This window comes from Diospyros lotus, chromosome 13, assembly GCF_014633365.1.
Source record: "Diospyros lotus cultivar Yz01 chromosome 13, ASM1463336v1, whole genome shotgun sequence".
In the NCBI taxonomy this organism is placed as follows: Eukaryota; Viridiplantae; Streptophyta; class Magnoliopsida; order Ericales; family Ebenaceae; genus Diospyros; species Diospyros lotus.
The window spans coordinates 8,351,099-8,376,407 of NC_068350.1; the positions used below are offsets into that span (position 1 = coordinate 8,351,099).

Sequence of the window (25,309 nt, forward strand, 5' to 3'; positions counted from 1 at the left end):
TCATTGTCGCGTCTCGCTAGCATCACCTCGTCTCGTTGTCATCGCCGCCTCGCCTCGTAGATAGTTGTTACCTCGTCGACAATCATTGCCTCGTCGACAGTCGTTGTATTGACTATTGACGAGGCGAGGGGACAGCAATAGCGAGATAATAGTCATGAGAGGAGAGATGAGAGAGCAAGGGCGGAGACAATGACCTATTTTGTAAATTTACAAAATGGATGGAGACAAATTCATCATTTTATCCCATTGATATATACCCACTGCAGTTAGTTACTCTTTGCACGGCGCTATTCTCAAGTGTCTATGTCTCTCTTGCCGCTTTCTCGTTCGCCTTCGTACCAAAATAGAGAAAGATAAATTTTGTTATCGTGAGAAGATGATTTTAATGTTGATTAATTAAAGACCATTAAAAATACTGCCAAATGGGTACTTAAAAGTGCATGTTTGTCTTAAACCCCACCTTGATAACGTCCTATAACTCTTGCGTTCAGTGGCCTGCAAGAGGACTGCACCATTTGATTATATTTTGGTTAGACTTGTGAATGGTCCAAGGATGAAGGCTTGATGAATCCTACTTAAAAGCGAAAAATGATTTTTCTTATCTGGAAGAGTATGAAAAATGGATGTATAATAGTAAGGGATTATGATATTTTTCTCTTAATAAGAAAGTGAGGTATAAGCTCTAATTTGGTGATTATTGTGACTATGTTTCTCACGGTAGTTGTTAAAGATTTGACCTTATGGGGGGATACGGACTTGTCAAAATTTTGTTGGTTTACCCATCTGCCATCATGTGCACTTGATACTTACGCAGTCTATACTTGAAGAAAGACAATGGTTCTAGGTTTCTTGTGATAAAAAATTGATGTGTGATGGGTTAAATTTCACCAATAAATTAAGGTTTTAAGTCCGTAAAAGAAAATGGGTTAAATTTCACCAATAAATTAAGGTTCTAAGTCCGCAAAAGAAAAGACTCAAAAATGGGCTATCGCACCAGAGCTTGGAAGACCTAAAGTTCTCTTGGAGACTCTTGCAAAGCAATTTTGCAAAAGAGAGAGAAAAAAAAAAAGAGGTCTCCCAAAAACCCTCCCACAGGTATTCCCCTTAAAATAGCACAAACAGGTAACTTCAAAAATTCATCTAGTAATCTTATAAAGGATAACCTTTATCTATATAAAGAGTTCAAATCTTAGTTAATCTCTCAATATCATATATACTTATCTTCAATTCTTAAATTCTTCTATAAATAAACAAGACATCATTACTCAAAATAAGTTAGTTCTACTTGTGAAAAGATTCTACTAACTCTTCTAAATTCGAGAATTTAACTAAGTATCAGAGTGTTTGTACAGAAAATGTCTCACACCTTTTAATCGATTTCTTTCTTATAAAGTCTTGGCAACATGAACACGGATTTCTCAATAAATAAATTTATTGTTGTTTTTAGGAAACAACAAAAACATATATCTATACTATATAAACAAACATCAAATTTTAGTTTTATAAAACTTTATCAAATAACGTGTTCTCAAAAAATACTCTTTTATGTATTTTCAATAAAAAAAAAACAAAAATTTAACAAGATTTCAACTCATCACTTTTAAATAATAATTAATTTCTTAAAACAATTTTATCACTATAGCAAAACTCATTTTGTTTAAAAAAAATAAAATTGAACAATTACTGCAAAACGTGGTCTAATAAATTTTTACTTTAAAATTTTTTATTTTTTTTATATGTACATAACACGAATCATTCTTTCAATACAAGAAAATTTAAGCTCTTAATCAATACATCAAAATTAAGTTTCTTACACAATTCTCCCCAATTTCAATTCTCCCCAATTTAGGAGGAATGGAAAAAAAAAAAGACTTTAAAAAGGAATAATTAAAAATATTTCCATTCTAATCCATTTTACCATAAATATTTTTCCTCTGTAAACGAGTACCCCTTAATATCAATAACACTGTTAGGTTGCATTATTGTAAGGGGGCAAAAGTACAAATATGATAAATTAGATTACCATCATTGTTAGGTCGCATTACCGTCTGAGTGTATGGTTAAAATATTAATTTAGTCATGTCACAATAGTTAATATATTGTTTGCGGGTGCGATTACAGCTAGAGATGATGATGGCAGGGTTCATTGTTACTTACTGCCAATTTTTAAGAATTTTTTAAGGCGACACCCATCCCATGAAGGGCCACCAAGCTTGAGATCGGGTACAAATTTCCAATCGCACGTCTCGACAATTTGTTTGTACCTACCCACACCACACCACACCACAAAAGTTAGTGGTATATTAAATTGGATTTTTTGCACTTTCTTTCTTTCGGTCACGAGTGCCCAACTCTTCCTATTGCACCATCAAGTTTCTTTCACCTAGCTTGTAAGCTATGGTTAAAAACAAAAGAGCAGGAAAATAAAGGTACAGATAATTATGAGTTTAAATTCTGAAAATAATCCCAACAAATTAAGAGAAATGTTGCGTGCAGAAAATAACCTCCTGGCCTTACAAAAGAGCTTCAGCACTAAAAACTACTTGCTGGAAATGTTTTTCTTTTTACTTTTTTAAGAAAAAAGCCAAGGGCAAAGGGTAAGACCTTTTAAGGAACGAAAAGGATGAGGGATGATGAATCTCCAAGGGTTGGTCTAATGATGGTAAGAAATTATAATAACTTCCCCTATGATTATGCTTTAAATTTCTTTGAAAATGAACTCAAAAACACAAATGTCTTGATGCTTACTTGATTTTTAAATTATTATGCGTGCCCGATAAGTTCATTGTGAAAAAAATATATTAAAAAAAAAAAAGTCAAGGACGACTCGGAACATTTTTACATGTACACAAGGCTTTCTTTTACTGCCACGATCCTTGGGCTTTCCCTAAAATTCCTCCTCTTTGAAGGTTCAATGACTCGAATAATGTAACTTGAGCAGGTGAGGATCAACAAAAGCAATGGCCTCAGTACCCCTTCATTTATGTGATTCCAGCAACCTGTACATAGCAACTGCATAACATAGGCTTGAATTGCAAATTGCTTACATTAAAGCCTGTAACTCCAGCACATTGTGTAATGGCAAACTTGATAGCCATCAGCACCAATGAAGTTGGTAAGATTTGGCAGCAGCTTTGGCGACATAACTCAAGCTGTGAAGCCCAGCCCGCCTTTTAAGTGCAGAAAAGGCTCCTCTCCAGTACGATCATTCTCCAATCTGTTATTCTTTTGTTTTGAAATCCAGTTTATAGAGAAAGAGAGGGAGTTAAATAACGAAGAGAGAAGCAATACGCGGGCATAACTTAATTTATCGGCTTCTTCACAAATGCAATGAAATAAGCCGGGACTTGTCAGGTAGGTATTCAACCCCGAATACAACCGACGTAATTGGTAGGGGGAAGAATGGACAAATGCGGAAGAAGGGTGTACAATTCTATACATAACACCTAGGCAAAGTACAGCAGAAGCAATGTTGTCAGTGATAAGTACCCATGGCTTCAATTGTTTTTTTGTCGTTCTTGATTTCTTTAAGACTTTTTTGGCTTGAGATTTATCATATACGCTGATAAAAGCATAGACGAGATCCAGTTACAAGGGATAGCCACACCTTCTCATATCTCTTGTGAAGAACGGATGTCGGAGAGCTTCCCTCGCTTTGAGCCTATCTGCAGGTTCGTACCGCAAGAGCCCTTGCAAGAGATCAATCAGATCACCAGCAGAGTGATCCACATGCTGCATTATCAGGTTCTGCAATTAAAAAAAAAAAAAAAAAAATCCAAGATCAAAATATTAAAGAGAACTGACAGTGGGAAGTAAAAAGTAAGGAGAATTAAGACATGGTCAAAGTCATAACTAAATATCATTTTAATTATGGAAATGCAGAACTGGAAAACATACATGAAACTTCAAGACACATCTAATTGATGGAATAGTTCACAAAACCATATGTTTCTTCTTTCCTATTTTTTCATAAACCCCAACATGTGATTGTTGCCATGTGTACTTCTCCAGACTCCACATGCCACCATCAATTACAAGTGAGAAAGCTTGTTAAGTGTAGATAAGTGCGATTGCATAGGGGGAAGCAGTTTAATGGCAAACTATGAAACCCAGGGAACAGGTCACACCAGTTAACTCAACTATAACTTTCTAAGGATAATGCTGCCTAACATGACCGAGATGCTATTGAATATCTTGTTTGGCACAAATGCAGAAAGAATAAGCTGTAAGAAAACAAAAGTTAAAAGACTTCTGGTAGCATTTTAGAAATCTATTCATTTGCAAAACTAAAATGATGAAAAATCATACACAAAATCCATCTGATTGTAGAATTTTGACCAAAACAAAAACCCAAAAACAAAAATATAAAAACAGCAACAACAAAAAAAACAAATAAAAAAAAAAGCAATAACCCTTCCAAAACCGATAAAAGAGTCATTTCCACAAATTCACTTCAATATTGACTCTTGAAAGAGAGAAGTGGTGACTGAAAATAATCATGTCTTCCATCTTATCGAGAGTTCTAGGGAGCTTAAAAGTGGTCCAGGAGTTCTGTGACCCACAAGATGACAGAAGATGCTGTCACACCTGTGTCTGTCACTCAATACATAACACCACTGGCATCTTGGCGGATAGAAGAAAAAAATAGCAAGTAAAGCAATCGCATACTCAAATCTTAGCCAGAATTGTGAAGAGTGTCAGAAATGATTAAAAGTGGCTCAAGAGATATCTATTACTACAAGCAGTGTACTGTCACCCTTGTGCCTGTCACTTAACATGCCCCCTTCCACCTCCAAGCACTACCAGTTGAAAAGTTTTAACGGAATACAATCACTATTCCCATGAAGAATGGCTAGTGCATCTATCCATGCAAACTATGTTGTAAGAAAACGAAAAACAACAAAAACAGGAAAAAAGAATTAGATATTTAATAAAAGCTGAAAGAGTTATCATTAATTTGACAACTAGAGAAACAAGCATGAATAAAAACTTCAACAATGAAAATACATTTAGTAATTTAATCCAATATCTTTCACAACAGTGGTGCCAGTTTCTCCCTTCTATTGTTTTTTAAGCATATCAAGGGGACTCCATTAAGTATCAATCCAATAAAGAATTTGAAAGCAGGGAAAACCTATAGTAGCCTCATTTTATCTGCCCTATGCTTTTTCCTCTTTTTTTTTTTTTAATTTGGTAGAAATTTTGCATACACATATAAAGCTATTGTTATTATTTTTTTAATTTGGAAGAAATTTTGCATGCAGATAGAAAGCTAGCAGTGAGCTATCAACATAGACTTCAAGTCAAAACAAAACTTTGCCCCATTAAACCAAATAAAACAATGTTACATAAGTAATCAGTGCCATATGGTTCTAGTAATATTTGAAGAACAAGATCTACTAATTACCTGTAGACGGGGCAATTTCCAAACTGCTCTCATACTTTCTCTTGAGGTGGCACCCTCAGGCCAATCCAGTCGTGCACCCCTCCTGAAATATTTCTCAGCGCGGCGGCTTGGGGGAGCGGGGAGAGAGAGAGAGTTATACACAAAATTAATGAGGAGAATTGTGTGGACTGAACTACTAAAATGATTGATCTTACTCTGCTCTAATAATCATATGTTGCGGCAGTGGCCCCAACACTCTCTCCATCATAGCTAGATGTTCCAAGTTCTCATGTGTCTGGAAAAGGGCTTCCCCCTGTTCATGAACAATATAGAAGATCAAGTAAATAAATAAGAATATTCATCATGGCAATTGAATGCATTCAGTGATAAGTGAATAGAACAAACAGGATTTGACATTAAACCCTACACATGGTGATCTCTCACTAATACAAACAATCAGGTATCAAAGTTGTGTCGACAGCTTTCTATGGGTGTGTTCAAAACTTTGTAGTTTCTGTGCTGAGCACACAAAATAAGACATGCTTTGTCTCAAAGCTCCACGTGCTCACTGCTGCTGCTGTTTTCTTTTGATCGGCCGTTGCCTATGTTGATAGGTTTTCTGTAAATGTACAAAAATTCTACTAAATTGAAACAAACAAAAAAAAGCATGTAGCAGAGACCGTGATGCTACTTAAGGTTTCCCTCCTTGCAGATTGCTGTTTGCCTAGGCCAATGGTTTTCTTCCACACTATAAGTCGCATTCTCCACATTACAAACGTCAAGTAGCTTGGCCACACAACTCCCCCTCCTGTCAAACAGTAGGTAGCGGCCAACACACGTATATATGTACGCAGGTATGCATATTACCAAAACATCTATGCCTCTTACGGACGTGAGATATACATTTCATCGACGCATAAGTTCAAATGAAATAAGGCAAGCATTAAAAAAGATGAAAAATCATAAGGCGGTGGGACCGGATAATATACCAATAGAATCATGAAAATGTATGGGAGAAGAGGGCATCTCCTGGCTAACGAAATTATTTAATGCGATCCTTAAAACAAAAAAGATGCCAGATGAGTGGAGGAAAAGTACTTTGGTTCCTATATACAAGAACAAAGGAGATGTTCAAAACTGTGAAAACTACAAAGGAATTAAGTTAATGAGCCATACCATGAAACTTTGGGAGAGAGTAATAGAGCAGAGGCTCAGAAAAGAAACAGAGATATCGGAAAATCAGTTTGGTTTCATGCCTGGTAGGTCAACAATGGAAGCTATATACGTACTGAGGCGCCTAATAGAAAGGTATCGAGATCATCAAAAGGACCTACATATGGTGTTTATAGATCTAGAAAAGGCCTATGATAGGATCCCTAGAGAAGTATTATGGAGGGTTTTAGAGAAGAAAGGAGTCCAAATAGCCTATATACAAGCCCTTAAGGACATGTATCACAGTGCAGAGACAAGGGTCAGAACATGCGGAGGGGATACTAAACCGTTTAAAATTACAATAGGATTGCATCAAGATTCTGCACTAAGTCCATACTTATTTGCCTTTGTAATGGATGAACTCACTAAAGATATCCAGACAGAGGTGCCATGGTGTATGCTATTTGCAGACGACATAGTGTTGGTGGATGAAACAAAAGAAGGAGTGAACACTAAACTTGAGTTGTGGAGAAACAATTTAGAATCTAAGGGATTTAAATTAAGTAGAAAGAAAACAGAATATATGGAATGTAAATTTAGTAAGAATGCAAGAGTGGAGGATATTATAATAAAATTGGAGGACCAAATCTTACAAAGAAAAGACCAATTTCGATATTTGGGATCAATGATTCAAAAAGATGGAGAAATTCACGAGGATGTCACACATAGAATTAAGGCAGGTTGGCTAAAATGGAAAAATGCATCGGGGGTGTTATGTGATGGTAAAATCCCATTAAAACTAAAAGAAAAATTCTATAGGACAGTTATAAGACCAGTCTTGTTATATGGCTCAGAATATTGGGCAGTCAAATACCAGCATGAGCAAAAGACGAGCGTAGCAGAGATGAGGATGTTAAGATGGATGTGCGGCCATACAAGAAAAGATAAAATTAGAAATGAAGTTATTCGTAATAAGGTAGGAGTAGTGCCAATCAAGGAAAAGATGAGAGAGAATAGACTAAGATGGTTTGGTCATGTGAGAAGGAGACCAAGAGACGCTTCTGTGAGGAGAGTTGATGAAATTGAACAATTAGTCAAAAAAAGAGGTAGAGACAGACCCAAGAAGACTTTGAGAGAGACATTAAAGTTTGATATGAAGTGTATGGATCTAAATGAAGATATGACAAAAGACAGAAATACATGGAAGTCTAGAATTCATGTAGTCGATCCCACATAGTGGAATAAAGGCTGGCTATGTTGTTGTTGTTGTATCTATGCCTCTTACCTATAACCAGACACAGCCATGCATATCTGTATATGTATATACATGCCATCTCATACCCGTTCCTTCTCCAGCCAACTGTTCATGCTTGGATATCTTCTCCTCTATGCTTGTGTGTATATACTTTACCTTTTTGATAACCAATCAGATTCCTGTCATAACCCTAGGGTATAATGCTCATTAAAGCATGCTGCAATTACTGCTTTGTATTTTTCTTTTACAACTTGTATTTTTTTCAGTTACATTTCTGTTTTAGAATGGAAAGTTATAATACTTTCAGTTATAAATTATAACTGAAAGCACTAATTGTAAGAGTAGCTATATAAGCTACTCGAGAGGATCTTTTGGAGAATATGGAGTAAGAATTGATTGAATGCTTCTCTCTCTTCAATTCTCTCCCTAATTTCTCTCTCGCATATTTCTACTCCTCTCTCCCTTTCTCTCTGTTCTCCCTGAGCTCCCTCCATTCTTCTCATTTCGCCCTCCCTTTCTATTCTCTCTTCCCCGATTTCTTCCAAATTCCCTTACAAACTCTAGGTTAAGCCTTGGTGCATGACATTTGGTATCAGAGCCAATCGTTCCTCAACTGTGAGCAAAGAACTTTTCGATTAACATTCAAGCAAATTTTGACAATCTAGGCTCAGAATTGAAGGCAAAGTAGGCTAGCAAAGCTAATTCTGTAGACGATTCCAGCGATTCAATGCCGCAAATTCAACATGGTCGATCGAATTCTCAAAGATTGCAAGAGGTTGAGTTTGAAGTTGAAGCAAGAAGTTGCGACAACAGAGTCGGTTCTCAAAAAAGCTCAACAGAGCTGACCAAGTCACAAAAATTGTGGATATAGAGGCAATACAATAATTCTGATCCGACATCACAACCAAGCGAAGTCGTTGATCCTAGTGCAAGCAATTCTCAAAACTGATCTAGGTCACTACATGTGACGAAGGTAAGAAGGAAGGCGCGATCGAAAGCAAAGCCTTGAATGATTGATTAACCAACGGCGATTGCTGATTGATCAAGAGCAATCGATCTTAATCCTAGCTGCATTTGAAGGCGAGTCAGTGACAAACTCAGTAATCTCATATCTCCATGTCAAATCAATTCAGGAAACGATTTCAAATCAGATTGATTCTCAGGTGGTTTTCGAGATTTCCGACTGACTAGATCTAGGTTATTGAATCGAAAACTATTCCAGAAGCGATTTCCGCAAGCTACAATTAAAGCAATCTTGATTGAAGTTGAAAGCAGTAACCAATCCTTTGTTTTAGAGGTTGTTGCATCATGAGATTTAAGGTATAGGCAATCACAGGAGATTGTTATTCACTATTGGTCCTTGTAAGAAGATCAGGAACGATTTTTGAAAGAGGTGACAACAGAAGGCATCCACATGAAGCAGTTAGAGACAAGAATGGATAAGCCGAAATTAGGTTTAAGGCTAATTCAGGCGGAGGTGCGATGCTACCAAGCATAAAGCACTACAACCAGAGAAAGTGTGCAGAGAGGCCTCACGGCAACACGAGAAAGTGTGCAGAGAGAACTTGATACAAATAGAGAAGTCTTGATAATTTTGGCCAAAAGCTAGACGACTTAATGAATATGATTGCAAAGAGGTTTTAGGTCAATCTACCGGTGAAATTTCTTTCAAGATCCACTACAGAGCCAATTCGCGTAGAAGCCGAAATCCTACTGTCAAGTCTCTAGGAAGAGACTTGAAGTTATCGTGAATTAGAAGGGGGGAGAGAGAGAGAATGAGTTAAGAGGGAAAGAGATTATCATTCAAACCAAATAACTCCCATCCTCCAATACATGGCCTTATATAGGCCTTTCCCATGGAATATGATCATGACCGTGAGGCGCGTCTACAACTACTTACAAGTAAGTGGCCATGTGGCTACTTTTATTACAAAAATTTCAATAATACCCTCGGGTCCTAACAATTCCCCACCCCTAGAAACAATTCTTGTCCCCAAGAATCTAAAGTAGCCCTGCAGCTCGTGGGAACTGATTAAGTAACTCACGCAGGTACTCCCATGTTGTGTGGTTGGGGTCCTTCTATGTCCATCCGACCAGCACCTAGGTCAAGGGAACTGAGCCCTAATATACCACCCTTCTATCCAAAATAGCTTGAGGCTCCACTACTCCTCCTTCCTCTTCATTCACCTAGGGTAGGTCTGGGTTGATAGTGGCATGGGGCTCAATGGACTTCTTCAAGAGAGACACGTGGAACACTAGGTGCATGTTGACTCCTTCAGGCAATCTCAATTTGTAGGCCACCTTCCCTACCTTTGACTCCACCTCATAGGGCCCGAAGTATTTGGGGCTTAGTTTAAATGACGGTATGGCTATAAAAGGTTGTTGTAAAAACCTTTTCAACCTTAAGAAAACCCGATCCCCCACCTCAAAGGACCGATCACTCCTTCTCCGATCAGTGTTCTGCTTCATCCAGTTCCTAGCTATGCTCAGTTCCTTCCTGGGTATCCTTAGAACTTCCTACCTCTGCTAGAGATACTGTTCCACCGTGGCCATGGTTGTTGTGGCATTAGATAGGGCAGGAATCAGAGGGGGCTTGTAACCAAATATTGCTTCAAAAGGGCTCTTGTTAATGGCATTGTGGTGGCTTGAATTGTACCATCACTTGGCTAAAGCCATTTATGTCAGCTTTTAGGTTTAGTGTGACACATGCACCTCAAGTAGCCTTCCAAGTATTGGTTGACTCTCTTGGTTTGGCCATCTGTTTGGAAGTAGTAGGCTGTAGACATGTGTAATCCAACTCCCAAGCCTTTAAACAACTCTTGCCATAAAGTACTTCTGAAAATCTTGTCCCTATCAGAGACAATCGACTTTGGCACCCCATGGAACCTCACCACTAAGTCCATAAACACCCTTGCTACCTCCTGTGCTGTAAAATGATGGGTCAGGCTAATGAAGTGTGCGAACTTAGTCAGTCTATCCACCACTACCATAACCACATCCCCCCCCCCCCTTATGATTTTGGCAAACCCTCAACAAAGTCCATAGATACTCCCTCCTACGCTTGCTCTGGAATTTTCGGAGGTTGTAGAAGCCCCGGGTAGGCTACATTCTTATGCTTACACCTCTGACAAATTGAACACAAGAAGACAAAGTTCACTACTTTTTTTTTCTGCCAAAAAAATAGGGGCCTTATTCTCTTTGTTATTTTTAACTCGTTTTCAGTTTTTCAAAATAATGAAAACGTGTTCTCTTTATTGTTTTCAAAAATAAGAAATTTTTTTTGTAAAAGAAATCCAAAATAGCAAAAAAACCGTTTTGGGTGTTTTCAGCCAAAACATGGTCAAAAAATCAAAACGCGCACTTTGCCTCTTCTCTCCCCCTTCTCTGTTCCAGACAAGTCCTCTCTTGCTGCCTCTTCTCTCTCCCTTCTCTCTTCCTTCTTGGCCGGTGACACGCCTGCCACGGCCATCACTGTCGCTCGTCGTCGTCTCTCTCTTCCTTGTTGGGCAACGATGCACCTGCCAAGGCCATCTCCGTCGCGAGCCGTGGTCCCGCTCTTCCTTCTCTCTTCCTGATCAGAGTCCTCTATCTCTTCCTCTCTCTCTCCCTTGTTGGTCGACAACGCACCTGCCATAGCCATCACCGTCATGACTAGCAACCCAGATCCACCGCTTACCTATGTCGTCGATCACTTCCTCCTACAACTCTTCCTCTTTGGGTTGAAGCCTTTGTACTACTTGGAGCATTATGTTTGATTTTGTATTTTTGTAACTTTGTTTCTAATTTAATGGTTAAACCTGGATCTATGAATATGTTCTCGTGAGGAAATAGGTGTGATTTTGTATTTTTGTTTCTAATTTGGTGATTGTTGGTATGATAGATGGGATTCTTATTGGTGGTTCTTTTGAGTGGTTAAGTGGTTCTTTTGAGTGTAATTTTGTGTCTTGTATGGATCCAATTCTAATTTTTTAATTATTTGGAGGAAATATTCTTGTTGCCTTTCAAGTTTTTGGGACAGTACTTTTCACTCCATTCTTTCATTTGGTGCTACCAGCTACCGTTTTAGAGTTTGTGTTCTTGGGTTGTTGTAAGACAAGATTGGGGATTAATCCTCATTGTGTTATTTAATAATATATTAGTATTAAACTATTTTAGTTTAATGAATAATCAAATTTATAGAATAAAATATCATAAAATATTTTTTCTCAAAATTCCAAAGTGAACGCATTTTCTAGTTTTCAGTTTTGCAAAATAGTTTTTTAAAATGACAAAAAGAATGCATTTTCAGTAATCTCAAAACACAAAACTGAAAATGAATTCAAAACTCAAAATTAAAAATTGAAATACGAAAAAAACCCCACCTAAGTGTCTCACCTTGTGGTAGGTTGCCCTAATGCCAGAGTGGCCTCCCACCATTGACTCATGTAAGGTAGTTAGGATCCTCTTCCTCAGTGCTTCATCATCACCAACCACCACTCTTCCCTTGAACCACACCAGCCCATTAGTAATGGTGTACTATGAGGATCTTGATGGTTGCATTGCCAATCTTACCATTAAGTCTCTGACCCATGGTGTCTGCTGATAACTTCCAGCCACCTCCTTCATCCATTCTGGGACTATCGTAGAAATTGCTTGGCATTGTCCAACCTCTTCCTTCCTCGATAGAGCATCTGCCACCACATTCTCCTTTCCTCTTCGATACTCAATGGAGTAGTCCAACCCCATCAGCTTTGAGATCCATTTCCTTTGCAATTGAGTGTGCAATTTTTGCTAGGATAAAAATTGCGAACTCTCGTGGTCAATTTTAATTACAAAAGGGTTGGCCTTAAGGTAGTGCCTCCATTTCTCAATAGCCCCTAATACTGCCAGCAACTCCTTATCACACACTCAAGCCCAAATGCCTGGGAGCTAGTGCTTGACTGATGTAGGCAAGCGGTCTCCCCTCCTGCATTAGCACGACACCTATTCCTTTGTCACTCACATCCGTCTCCACCACAAATGTCTTGGAGAAATCTAGAAGGGCTAGCACAAGGGCCTCTATCATGGCCTGCTTAAGGGTCAAAAAAGCAGCCTCTACCCAGGCTTCCACTCGAAGCTATCTTTTTTTTGGAGCTCTGTAAGGGGCTTACTGATGAGCCCATAATTCTGCAAAAACTTTTGGTAGTAACCAATCAAACCAAGGAACCCTCTTAACTCCCTTACCGACTGTAACCTAGGCAACTCAACCATAGCTGCCACCTTTTGAGGATCAGTCCTCAACCCCTTTTCCGAAATAATGTGGCCTAAGTACTCCACCTCCTTTTGAGCAAATATACACTTTGATAGCTTAACATATAGTTTGTTAGAATTCAAGACCTCAAATGTTGTTCTTAGGTAGGTTAAATGCTAGTCAAAGTCTTGGCTATATACAAGGATATCATCGATGAAAACTAGGAAGAATTTCTTTAGGTAAGGCTAAAAGACTTGGTTCATCAAATCCTGAAAGGTTGCTGGGGCATTGGTGAGCCCAAAGGGCATCACCACAAATTCGTACAGCCCTTAATAAGTACGAAAGGCTGTCATAGGTATATCAAAGGGTGACATCAGAATTTGATGCTATCCAGATCTTAGGTCCAATTTAGAAAAGATTTTGGCCCCATGTAACTCATCTAAAAGGTAATCAATGAGAGGTATAGGGAATTTGTTTTTTATGGTATTGGAGTTGAGTATGATGGTTGAAGAGAGCATGCTAGCCACTTGTTTTTGAATCTCACTTTTTTGTATTGGAGAGTATCTGTAGGCTCTCAAGTTCACTAGGTCAAAGTGGGGTTTAAGGAAGATAGAATGGTCTAAGGTCCTTTGGGGTGGCAGGGTGTGAGGTTCAACAAAGAGATCCTGAAATTCTTTTAACAATAAAGTTAAGCTATTCAAAAGTGATACCTGAGTGGTGGATTAGAGCAATGCCAAGCTTCCTCTCCATAGAAGATCCCTTTATGTATCCCTACCTCCAGTTCATGCCACTCCAATGCGTGGATTGAATACATTTGGGTTATCTGACCCCCTTTACTCTTCATCCATCTCTATAGTTTCCCTCCCCTTATCCACTTGCATTCTCCTTGCTCCATGATTCCTTTAAGAATGAGCTTGGAATTTCCCCTTTCCAACATGACTTCCAGTTTGTTAAAGTCAAAAGTGAGAGGGTTGATAGTCTTCATACAGTCCACACCCAACATTATGTCGCAGCCACTTAATTCCAAGACCCTCAGGTTAGCTTGGAATGCATGCCCTTGCATCTCCCAAGAGAAACCCTCGCACTTGTTGTGGTTGTACATCTTACACCCATTAGCCACTGTGGCCGAGAGGGGAGTTGTAGTCGTTAATCTGCACTTTAAGGCCATGGCAGTAGCTTCATTCAAGAAGCTATGGGTGCTGCCACTATAGATCAATACCAACAGCCTCTTTTGTCCCACCTACATGATTTGACTAGTAGGCCCCCCTCTCAAAGCATGGAAGGAAATTTCTCCTCCCTCATGCTTTGTTTTTTCTTCCATAACGGGTCCAGTTGCCTCTTGCTTCTCCTCCTCTCCTCTTCTTCTAATCCATCAGCCTTATGCTCCTCCTCCCCTTCCATGTTCAGGAACTGCCTCCTGCACTGACGCTCTACATGATACTTCTCCCCATATTTGAAACACAACCCCATAAGTCGCCTCTGCTCCATAGTTGTTGACCAGGGAGGTAGAGGGTTAACTTTAGGACCCCAGATGGCCCTCCCAACAATAATGCCTTGTTATTCCTTCCTGCATGGTAATTGGGGACTGGCATTGGCCTTATAGCCACCCTACTCTTGAATAATGCCTCTAGCATTAATTCTTGCAACCTGGCCTTTTTTTGCCGCCTCCCTAACCATCATCAACATCATCATTTTACCATGGACCTCAACTCTTCCTTGAAGCCACTAATGAAGCTGGATACAAAGTACTCATCAGTGAGGGTTGCTTGAGCATTCCACATCAATGCTCCTAGCTCCTCAAACCTCTTGATATTCGGTCACTAACCCTTCTTGTTTGAGTTTATTAAACTCCTCTATCACATCCACCATATTTCAATCCCCGAAGCGTATACACATTTCCTCCACAAAATCGATCCATCTAATCTCCATTCCGCTTGATCTATACCATCCTTGAAACCAAGCATCAGTCGTGTCATTTAGATAGGTTGTGGCAAGGTTGATCCGTTGATTCTCAGCGATTTGGTACTACTGAAAAGACCTTTCGCACCTCCGAATCCACCACCTAGGCTTAGATCTTTCAATTAAAGGGATCTCCAATCTCGACATAGAGCCTTGATGAGATCAAGGAGAATTGAATTCTCATTCTGGTTCTGTAGTGTCTTTGAATGATGAATTCCCCATTTCTGCCACTTCTTGGGGTTGAGGAAGAATCCCCGCTCCCGCCATACCAGCTTCCAAGACTGACAAGGGAGGAAATTTCGGTAGCAATTGGAATTGAGGGAGAGCGAACAACATGATGACCACACTGCCTAACTGTTGCCCGAACTGATCTAACGTCTCCCTCTACCTTGTCAATTTCCTTTGGACTCTATCTCAGGATGACACCATATCCTCCCTTAATTCATCTTGGATCGCCCTGATCTCTTCTCTACTCGACATCATTGCTTCCTACGTTTGAATCATCCCGCACTCCATTGCTTCCATGCAATTCTCCAGTTGTTTCAATCGAGTTCCTTTCGCCATCCATATCTCCGATCGCTTCGCCTTAATCCAACAGAATGTACTAACTCCTGCACCCAAAACCACAGCCGAGAATCACCGGCTCTTATACCAATTGTCAAGTCTCCGGGAAGAGACTTGAAGTTATCGTGAATTAGAAGGAGAGAGAGAGAGAGAATGAATTAAGAGGGAATGAGATTATCATTCAAACCAGATAACTCCCATCCTCCAATACATGGCCTTATATAGGCCCTTCCCACGGAATATTGGAATATGATCATAACCGTGAGGTGCATCTACAACTACTTACATGCAAGTGGCCATGTGGCTACTTTTATTACAAAAATTTCAATAATACCCTCGGGTCCTAACACCTACCTAATACCTCCAGTTTGCAGGAAGTTGAGGAAACACCTGCCTCGGATCTGGCAAGTCTGATTGAAGTGTCAAGCCCCTGAATTAGGGATGGACAATTAGGGAAATATGGCCCTTGATTAGAATAAAATGAGAGAAAAGAGAGAGAAAGGAAGAAAGACGAGAGAGTGAGAGAGAGAGAGAGAAAAGGAAATGAGAAGGAAGAAATTATGTATTACTCTCCGATGATCCTTCATCTTATTGTCGTAGGTCTCTTATAGAGCCTCTAGCAACCATAAAAGCAAAACAATAAGCTGTTAGCTAACCCCCTAGTTAGTTACAACTAATGGCTACTACCGTCCCGTTTACTGATTAAACCTTAGGGTCATGATAATTCCCTCCTCTTCAAACAATTCTTGTCCCCAAGAATTTACAGTTGCTAACCCTATTCTTCATCCAATTCCAGCCTTAACAATCTGATTTATTATTCTCCTCTTTTTCCTTGCTCTCTTTCTCCTTCTAAGCTTTGTCCCGTCTTCTCTTACATTCTGTTGCTTTTGTTTTTCCTACACAAATAAAATGTAGACTCCAAGGATCACCATGTCAAGGCTCCCTTCTCCAAAGTCAAAACTCCCGAACTAGATGGCAACAACCTCCTCTTCCACAATATCAAAACTACCTAACCAAATGGAAGCACCCTTCTCTTCCTTCATCTTCTGAATCTGGTCTACACCAAGTGACATGACAGCAATATTGTCATATTGCCCAAGATCAAAATTACTTAAAATAGCAAGAAAACTTTCTTCGGCTGGACTTACCTTAACTTGTGACTCCTCAGTCTTTTCCAAAACCAAAGGTAAAGAAGTCATACTCTTAGAGTCTGCTTCCTCAAAACCATTCTTGCCCTCATCTTCCAATTTTTGTCTTTGGTCTAAGCCCTCTTCGGTTGCCTGTCCACCCTCAACAGCTTCAGTATCAGCTTCCTTAGAGCCATTGTAAAATTGTTCCAATCTAGATTGTTCCGTCAAAACTCCTTTAGCAACATGTGGTCCGTTACAAACTTGGTTGCTCTTAAGATAACTTTTAGGCGGCAGCCCATGCTTTTTGCAAATGGCTTCCAGTGCCAATTCTTATCGCCTTGCCTTCTCTACCGCTTGTTCCACCGTAGTAGGACAGAACATTCTCACCAAAGGCCTCGGCGTATCATTAAGACCATTGATGAATCTTAATACAAACTAATGCTCTGTCAGGGCTGGCTGAGAGCTCCATATCAAGGACTTTAGCTCCTCAAATCTAACTTGATAATCCGTCACTGATCCCTCTTGCCTTAATTTGTTAAACTCCTCAGACACCTTAATCATGTTCTTCCCCCCAAATCGATCACTTTGATCCTCCACAAACTTAGTCCAATTATCCTCAGTTTCAATCGAAATACTGACTTGATACATCCTAGCAAGCCGAATTAGCAACTCGTCCATTCAGTCCAACTTTTGATTGAAGTTAGGGCAACTTTTCTCCCACGATTGCACAGTACTTTCCCAAGTTTTCTTAGTTCCTTTGGTCGATGCCATTTCCACACTTCCTCTACTTCAAATTATTGTTTCCGATCACTGCAAGGGATCGCCTCTTAAAGGATAAGGCAACTATTAGCACAATTTTGCCATTATTCCATAAGATGATTTCCACCCTATTTGGATCCATTATTAGAAGATTTTGTAATGATAATACAAGCAATTATTTTAATCAATAACTTCATCGAGTTTTTTAGCAAGTAAGAATTGTGCATAAATCCTCATGCATTGATAGCCCTCAACAAAATAGGGTAGCTGAAAGAAAAATGAGGCATTTACTCAATGTTACCCGATCTCGTCTACATCATCATGTTCCCAAACATTTTTGGGGAGAAGCAGTTTTAACTGTTGCCAACCTCATTAATCGAGTTCCCTCTAAACTCCTTCAAAATCATAGCCCATTATAGTGTCTTTATTCCTATTTTCTAGATGTCGGTCTTCATACCTCTCCTTCCCTCAAAGTGTTTAGTTATGTGTCTTTTGTTCATATTTCTAAGCACCACAAAGACAAGCTTGATCCTCGGGCACTGAAGTGCATCTTTCTTGGCTATTCTCCTACCAAAAGGGATACAGGTGCTATCATCCTCTACCTTGAAAATTGTGTGTGTCTAAGGATGTCACCTTTGTTAAAACTCAATCCTTTTTTGAGTCCACTATTCCTGGTCACCAGGGTAAAACTGTCAGTGGTGGTGACTAAGGTGACCTTTCCACTTTGGATTTGGCCCCTTTGATACAACCAGACACAAAGACAACTACCCCTAAGTCACAACAGGAACCTAGCTCACTTGTCCTTGATTCCTCAAGTTCAGGTGAGCAGCACACACTGGAAAAGGGTTCCCCTCTTACAACACAGCCATTGCCATTGCTACCATCCCCTGTCAGATTTAAAAGCTCTCCTTATGTCTTCAAAAGAAGATCTCAACCTATTCCAAATTCTCAACTCGGTCCAACATCTGTCCCTAGTCCAAGTATTGAACTTTCTCAATCATCTATTCATTCTAATCCTATTCCCAATGATTTGGTCTTACCTATTCCTATTAGAAAAGGGATTAGAAGTTGTACACAACATCCACTAGCCAACTACATCTCTTATCATCGGCTCTCACCAAAGCATAGAAGCTTCCTGTCCTCTCTTGATTCCATTACCATTCCTAAAACAGTTGACGAGGCATTAAAGGATCAAAATTGGACGCATGCAATGCAAGAAGAGATAAGAGCTTTGAAAAAGAATCAAACCTGAAAGATAGTGCCTAAACCAAAGGGAATTGAACTTGTGGACTGCAAATGGTGTTTAACTTGAAATATAATACAGATAGCACACTAGAAAGATATAAGGCTCGACTAGTTGTTAAGAGGTATACCTAAACCTATGGAATTGGTCATTTAGAGACCTTTGCACCAATGGCAAAGATGACAACTATTTGGGTACTCCTATCACTAGTTGTATGTTGTGGTTTGCAGTTGCAGCAACTTGATGTAAAAAAATGCCTTCTTAATGGAGATCTAGAAGAAGAAATTTTTATGGAGCCACCACCAAGGTTTGATAAAGAAGCCTCAGGCAGCGTATGCAAGCTTAAAAAAGGCACTCTATGGGCTTAAGCAGTCACCAAGAGCATGGTTTGACAAATTCTCTAAGGACATGAGACAAATGAGATATCGACAAAGTAGAGGAGATCACTCTCTTTATTAAACATTCAATGGAGGAGAAGGCAACAACCTTGCTTGTGTATGTAGATGATATCATAGTTACTAGAAATGATGATAAGGAGCAACAACAGCTAAAGGAAAGCCTTGCAAGAGCATTTGAGATTAAGAATCTTGATAAACTCAAGTATTTTTTTGGGAATAGAAGTAGGCTGGTCCAAGGCAGAAATCTTTCTTTCCCAAAGAAATTATATCTTGGATTTACTAAAGGGAATTGGGTTGCTAGGAGGAAAAGGAGCTAGCACACCAATAGAACCAAACCTCAAATTAGGTGAAAACCCTAACTGTTAGCCGATAGACAAAGGGAGGTACCAAAGGTTAGTGGGTCGCCTAATTTATCTATCTCATACCAGAACTAACATTGCATTTGTTATCAACTTGGTTAGTTAATTTATGCACAACCCAACAGAAGAACATATGCATACAGTTAGGAGAATTTTGTGTTACCTAAAATCCACACATGGGGAAGGAATTTTGTTCAGATCAAGCGATAACTTGGCTATTAAAGGGTACATAGATGCTGATTATGCAGGTTCCCCAGTTGATAAGCGGTCAAAAACTAGCTATCGTGTGTTTCTAGGAGGGAATCTAGTGTCCTAGAGAAGTAAAAAGTAAAGTATAGTGGTAGGGTCCAGTGTTGAGGCAGAATTTCAAGCTATGGCCCTTGGTCTGTGTGAATTGCTATGGCTGAAGATTGATTTAGATGATCTAAGGATTGCTACAGTGGATCAATCAAGCTATTTTGTAACAACAAATTAGCAATCAGTATTACATACAACCCAATGTAACATGATAGAACAAAACATGTTGAGATAAACCGGCATTTTAAAAAGGAGAAGTTAGAGGCTAGACTGATTTGCATACCCTATGTTCCCTTTGAAAATCAGTTGGTTGATATATTGACAAAGGGGCTGCCTGCTAAAAGATTTGAGGAATTATTGTGCAAGCTAGGAATGACAAACATTTATTCACCGAGGAGAGTATTGATTCCCGGATAAGATACAAGGAAGATTGGCTATAATCTCAAGAGATTCATTAGTCAAATCATCCTTGGTTTAGAAGCTAATCCTATCTTTAGTTTTTTAGAAACTGCTAAGATTATTTTTTGACCAATTTTAGGATACTTTCATATTCTTGTACAGTCAACCTTTCCTATGTTTTTTGTACAGCCTAATCTTTCCTAGTTTTAGCAAGTGTAATCTTTCCTATGATGTAATCTCCAACCCTGTAAATAGGGTTGTATTACTTGTGTAAACATATGAGAAAAACAGTTTATTTCCACAAAAGCTGTTGGATTCTCTCTTCAGTGATATCAGAAAACAAATTTCAGTTTCCAACTTTCTTCTTGCTCTTGAATTTTCTCCCTCCCTCCCTTGAATTCCCAGGGTTGACCACTGGCCTATAGTGAGTTTTTCTTTATAGAATCTTGAACTTTTGAAGGTTCTATCAGTTGGTGCTCTTGTTGAGAGTCTTCATCCTCCAATTAAGTCCCTACTTCCAGTCAAAATTCAATAGCTGAAGGAATCAGGAGCAAAGTTTGCTGAAAACATCAAGCATAGGGACTCCCTTCAGGAAAAAATAATAGTGCAAATGAATGACAACAGGGCTAAGTTGAAGGCTGAACTGATGGCTGACTTTTAAACCTAGCAGCTACAGCAAGAGCAACAATTTCAGCAAATCCAAGAAGGTATTGCAGCACTTACAATTTCTTTCTCTTAGAATAAGGAGAGAACTCCAGTAGCCCCTGAATTCCATGGAGAAAATCCTCTTCCTCTGCAACGAAGTTACGTAACTCTTCTTTTCACCCTACCACTAATGTGAGGCTACTAGGGGTGTTCTTTGGTCAGAAATGGATAATCCACCTGCTATGTCCCAATGGTAGTTTTGTAAATTTTTGCAATTTCTATTGTAATAACTGCAGCCCACATGGGCCACTTGTAGCGGGAGCTAGAAGCTTCTTCTCATGGTTACAATATGAACCGCAGAAGGGCCTATATAAGGCCAATTACTTGAGGATGGGACTTCTATGTTGAATGAGAAGATCTTGCCCTCTTAAAACTCTCTCTCTTCCCTCTCAATTCTCTCATTTTCCCTCCCAATTCTATCTCTATCTCTCTCTCGATCCTTCTAAATTCTGTTCTCTCAAGTCTCATCTCCGAGACTTGACATTTTGGTATCAGAGCCGGTCGTCTTTAGCCGAGATTCCAGTATTAGGAGGTGTGTGATCGGTGAATTGTATCGGGCCAAAAGGAATTCTGAATGGCGGAAGGCACTAGGATGAAGCACTTGGAGAATATGATGGAAGCAACGGAATTCAAAATGAATTAGATGCAGGAGGCCATGGCCCAGAGTAGAGAAGAGATAAGGACAATCCAAGAAGAGTTGTGCGAAGATATGGCAACTTCTCAAGAGGAGTACAACGAGAATTAGTGAGGAACCAGGAGAGCATGGAGCAATTGGGATAAAGAATCAACAGCATGTTCAACATGTTGTCGTCATTACCTCAATTCCAATTGCCACCGGAATTCCCTCCCAGAATGAGTTATGAGCAAGGAATGGCGAGAGCAGGCATCTTCCTGAGGCCACAAGGAATCACGAAAGCGGGAAACTCATCCTACGAGGAGACAGGAAATCAAGTAAGAGAAGCTAATTCCCCTAGATCCAATCAAGGCCCAATGCCGAGATTGGAGATCCCTCTCTTTGAAGGATCCAAACCGAGGTGGTGGATCCGTAGGTGTGAGAGGTTCTTTCAGTTTTATGGGGTAGTGGAGAATCAGAGGATCAATCTAGCTACCGCCTATCTAAATGATACGGCCGATGCTTGGTTTCAAGGTTGGTTTAGATTGAGGGGAATGAATATGAGGTGGATAGATTTTGCTGAAGAATTATGTGTAAGATTTGGTGAGAGAAACATGGCAGATATAATAGAAGAGTTCAACAAGCTTAAACATGAGGGATCAGTGACTAAGTATCAAGAGAGGTTTGAAGAATTGGGGGCACTAATGTGGAATGTGCAGCCTACATTAACGGACCAGTACTTTGTGTTTAGCTTTATTAGCGGCCTCAAAGATGAATTAAGATCAATGGTAAAAATGATGATGCCCACCATAGTTAGACAAGCTGCGGAGAAGGCAAGACTTCAAGAGTTAACATTGGAGGCCATCTACAAGAGGAATCACACACTGATCAGGCCCTTACCACCAAATAATCACACGTCAGGAGGAAATTCCCGAGCCTTAGTGACTAGAGGGACAGTAGGAGGGCCTAAGGCCAATCCCAATCCTCTACGATCTACTACTATGGAGCAGAGGAGACTCATGGGGCTATGTTACAAGTGTGGAGAAAAGTTTGGGCCAGGACATATCTGCAGGAGATAATTGCTAAACATGGAAGGGGAAGAAAAAGACAAAGGTGAAGAAGGGGAGGAGGTAATGGAAGGGGGGACTGGCAAAGATGCAATAGCAACCTATAACGGGGAAGAAACAGAGCAAGAAGGGGTGGAAATCTCATCTCATGATCTCAGAGGAGGCACAACAAGAAAGATCATCAAGGTGCCAAGGAAATGGGGAGAAAGGAAACTGCTAATATTTATTGATAGTGGCAGTATGCATAGCTTCCTAAATGAAGCTACTGCCTTAGAGTTGGGATGTAAGATGATGGCCACTACTCCCTTATCGGTGACAGTGGCTAATGGTAGCAAAATGTACAGCCACAACAAGTGTGAAGGGTTCAAGTGGTTTATGCAAGGACAACAATTCCAAACTTATATGAGAATACTTGAACTGGGAGGGTGTGACATAGTGTTGGGCGTTAATTGGATGCAAACTGTAAGCCCTCTCACATTTGACTTTAAACAATTCTGGTTCCTAAGATTTGGAACTTGAGAACCACAACTGAATTTGTGGAAGTCCAACTCATTAATTGATTTCACGGGAAGACTACTACTTATACAATATTCTATGCTATCTACTCCTAAACTTTAGGAGATAAATACAAACAAGAAGATAACAATAAAACAGAATTTAAGCTATAAATAAGAAAAGATAACAATCATATATATTCCTAATATTCCTCCTGATTTCTAGGATCTTTATATTTAATTAATTATGCTGCCTTTATCTCTTTTAGTACTGGTAGCACTCCTCATTTAATTAGGACTCTCCAACACCCTCTCTCAAGCTAAGAATAGATATCTCTCATTCCTAGCTAGTTGATAAGAGTCTCAAAACCTAATCTGGTCATGGATTTAGTGAGCACATCCGCCACCTGTTCTGCTGTAGGAACATATATCAACTTTATATCTCCTCCTTTAATCTCTCATTGGATGAAACTTCGATCAATCCTGACATGTTTCATTCTATCATACTGAACCGGATTGTTGACAATGCTTATAGCTGATTTACTATCACTATACAGCTTTGTTGGCTTTGTTAATGATAGTTGTAGATCCTCCATTAATCTTACCAACCAAATTAACTCACAAATACCTTGAGCAATGGCCCTAAATTCAGCTTCAGCACTGCTTCTTGCTACTACAGATTGCTTTTTGCTTCTCCATGTGACTAGATTACCCCACAATTTTGTGCAAAAACCAGATGTAGACAGGTTGTCCATCACTGATCCTACCCAATCTGCATTGGAGTATCCTTCAGCCCCCCTTTCATTACTCTTTTGAAATAATAACCCCTTACCTGGTGTTCCTTTTAAGTACCTCAAAATATGATATACGACCGCCATATGTTGTTGAGTTGGAGCATGCATAAATTGGCTTATGATACTCACTGAATAGGCTATGTTTGGACGAGTTAAGGACAAATAAATTAGCCTTCCGACTAACCGTTAATACCTTTCTTTATCCACTTGAGGATCATTATCCCTCTTCACATATTTCCAATTTCTCTTTAGAGGAGTATATCTTGGTTTGCATCCAATCATTCCTGTATCCCTTAAAAGATCAAGAGTATATTTTCTTTGAGATATTATCATACCTTGTTTCCTCCTTGCTACTTCCATCCCCAAAAAATACTTCATTGTTCCCAAGTCCTTTACCACAAATTCTGCCTTTAGCTTCCGTTTTAGGGCTACAATTTCATGAACATCATCCCCTGTGACTATTATATCATCTACATACACAATCAAAATGCATCTCTTTTCATTGGTATGTTTGATAAATAGAGTGTGGTCTGCCTCCCTTGTTTGTACCCAAATTGTATCAAAGTAGAGCTAAATTTCTTAAACCATGCTCTGGGAGATTATTTTAAGCCATAGAGGGATTTATAAAGCTTACATACCTTGCCAATCTTTTCTTCTTTCTCAAAATCGGGTGGAATCTTCATATATACCTCTTCTTCTAATTCTCCATTTAGGAATGCATTCTTGATATCAAACTGAAACAGTTCCCAATCTAAATTCATAGCAATGGATAATAACACTCTAATGGAGTTTAATTTAGCCACTGGAGCAAAGGTTTCTTCATAATCCATCCCATAGGTTTGAGAATAACCTTGGCCATCTAGCACTTATATCTGTCCACACTCCCATCCGAGTTGTATTTAACCGTGAACACCCATTTGCAACCAATAATCTTCTTGTTTTTCGGAAGGTCAACAACTTCCCATGTGTGATTGCCTTTGAGTGCCCTCATTTCTTCCATTATTGCCTCCTTCCATTTAGGATCAGCTAACGCTTCTTGAATGTTTTGGGGTATAACCACTCCATCCGAAGTGGTAATGAAGGCCTTGAATTTGGGAGACAACCTGGAATATGTCAAGAAATTTGATATATGATGCTTCACACATAATCTTATTCCTTTCCTAATAGCAATAGGAAGATTCAACTCACTGCTAGCAGCAGCATTTTTAGCAGTATTTTCTCCCTCGGTTGTTGGACCTTCTCTCGGTTCCAACAGTTGGCTGAGTTGAGGAGTTGGATTTTTTCCTCTCCTTGAATAGACTTTTACTGGTTTTTCCGAGCCCAAGTCTTCTCCTATATCAGTCTCCATAGGTCTTGCTGGATTTTGGGATTCTTGAGAGGGAGGAATACTCGGACAATGAGGCTCAAAGAAAGCTGGCTGAGGATGATCAGGTGTAGTAGTTTGATTTGAATCATAATAAGGAATGGGTTGAAGGATTGGGAATGGAATGAGCATAGTTACAGTAGGATCCCAATGGTTGTCCTTC

General features: G+C 39.4%; 1 protein-coding gene across 7 annotated transcripts in view; it reads right to left on the reverse strand.

Annotated features, from left to right (window-relative positions):
* Window positions 1-2,723: 2,723 nt before the first annotated feature.
* LOC127788570 (serine/threonine-protein kinase AFC1) overlaps window positions 2,724-25,309 on the reverse strand; it is a 37,086-nt gene continuing 14,500 nt past the window's right edge. For 4 of the 7 annotated variants that reach the window (XM_052317023.1, XM_052317021.1, XM_052317022.1 and 1 more), the window contains 4 exons: window positions 5,602-5,699; window positions 5,408-5,513; window positions 3,608-3,747; window positions 2,724-3,217 (listed from right to left, as the gene is read on the reverse strand). In XM_052317023.1, the coding sequence (XP_052172983.1) occupies window positions 3,148-3,217; window positions 3,608-3,747; window positions 5,408-5,513; window positions 5,602-5,699 (414 nt within the window). In that variant the 3' untranslated portion in view covers window positions 2,724-3,147. Of the gene's footprint in view, window positions 3,226-3,279; window positions 3,748-5,407; window positions 5,514-5,601; window positions 5,700-25,309 lie in introns of those variants that run through there. The other 3 variants (XM_052317020.1, XM_052317025.1, XR_008020423.1) reach the window with 3 other exon arrangements.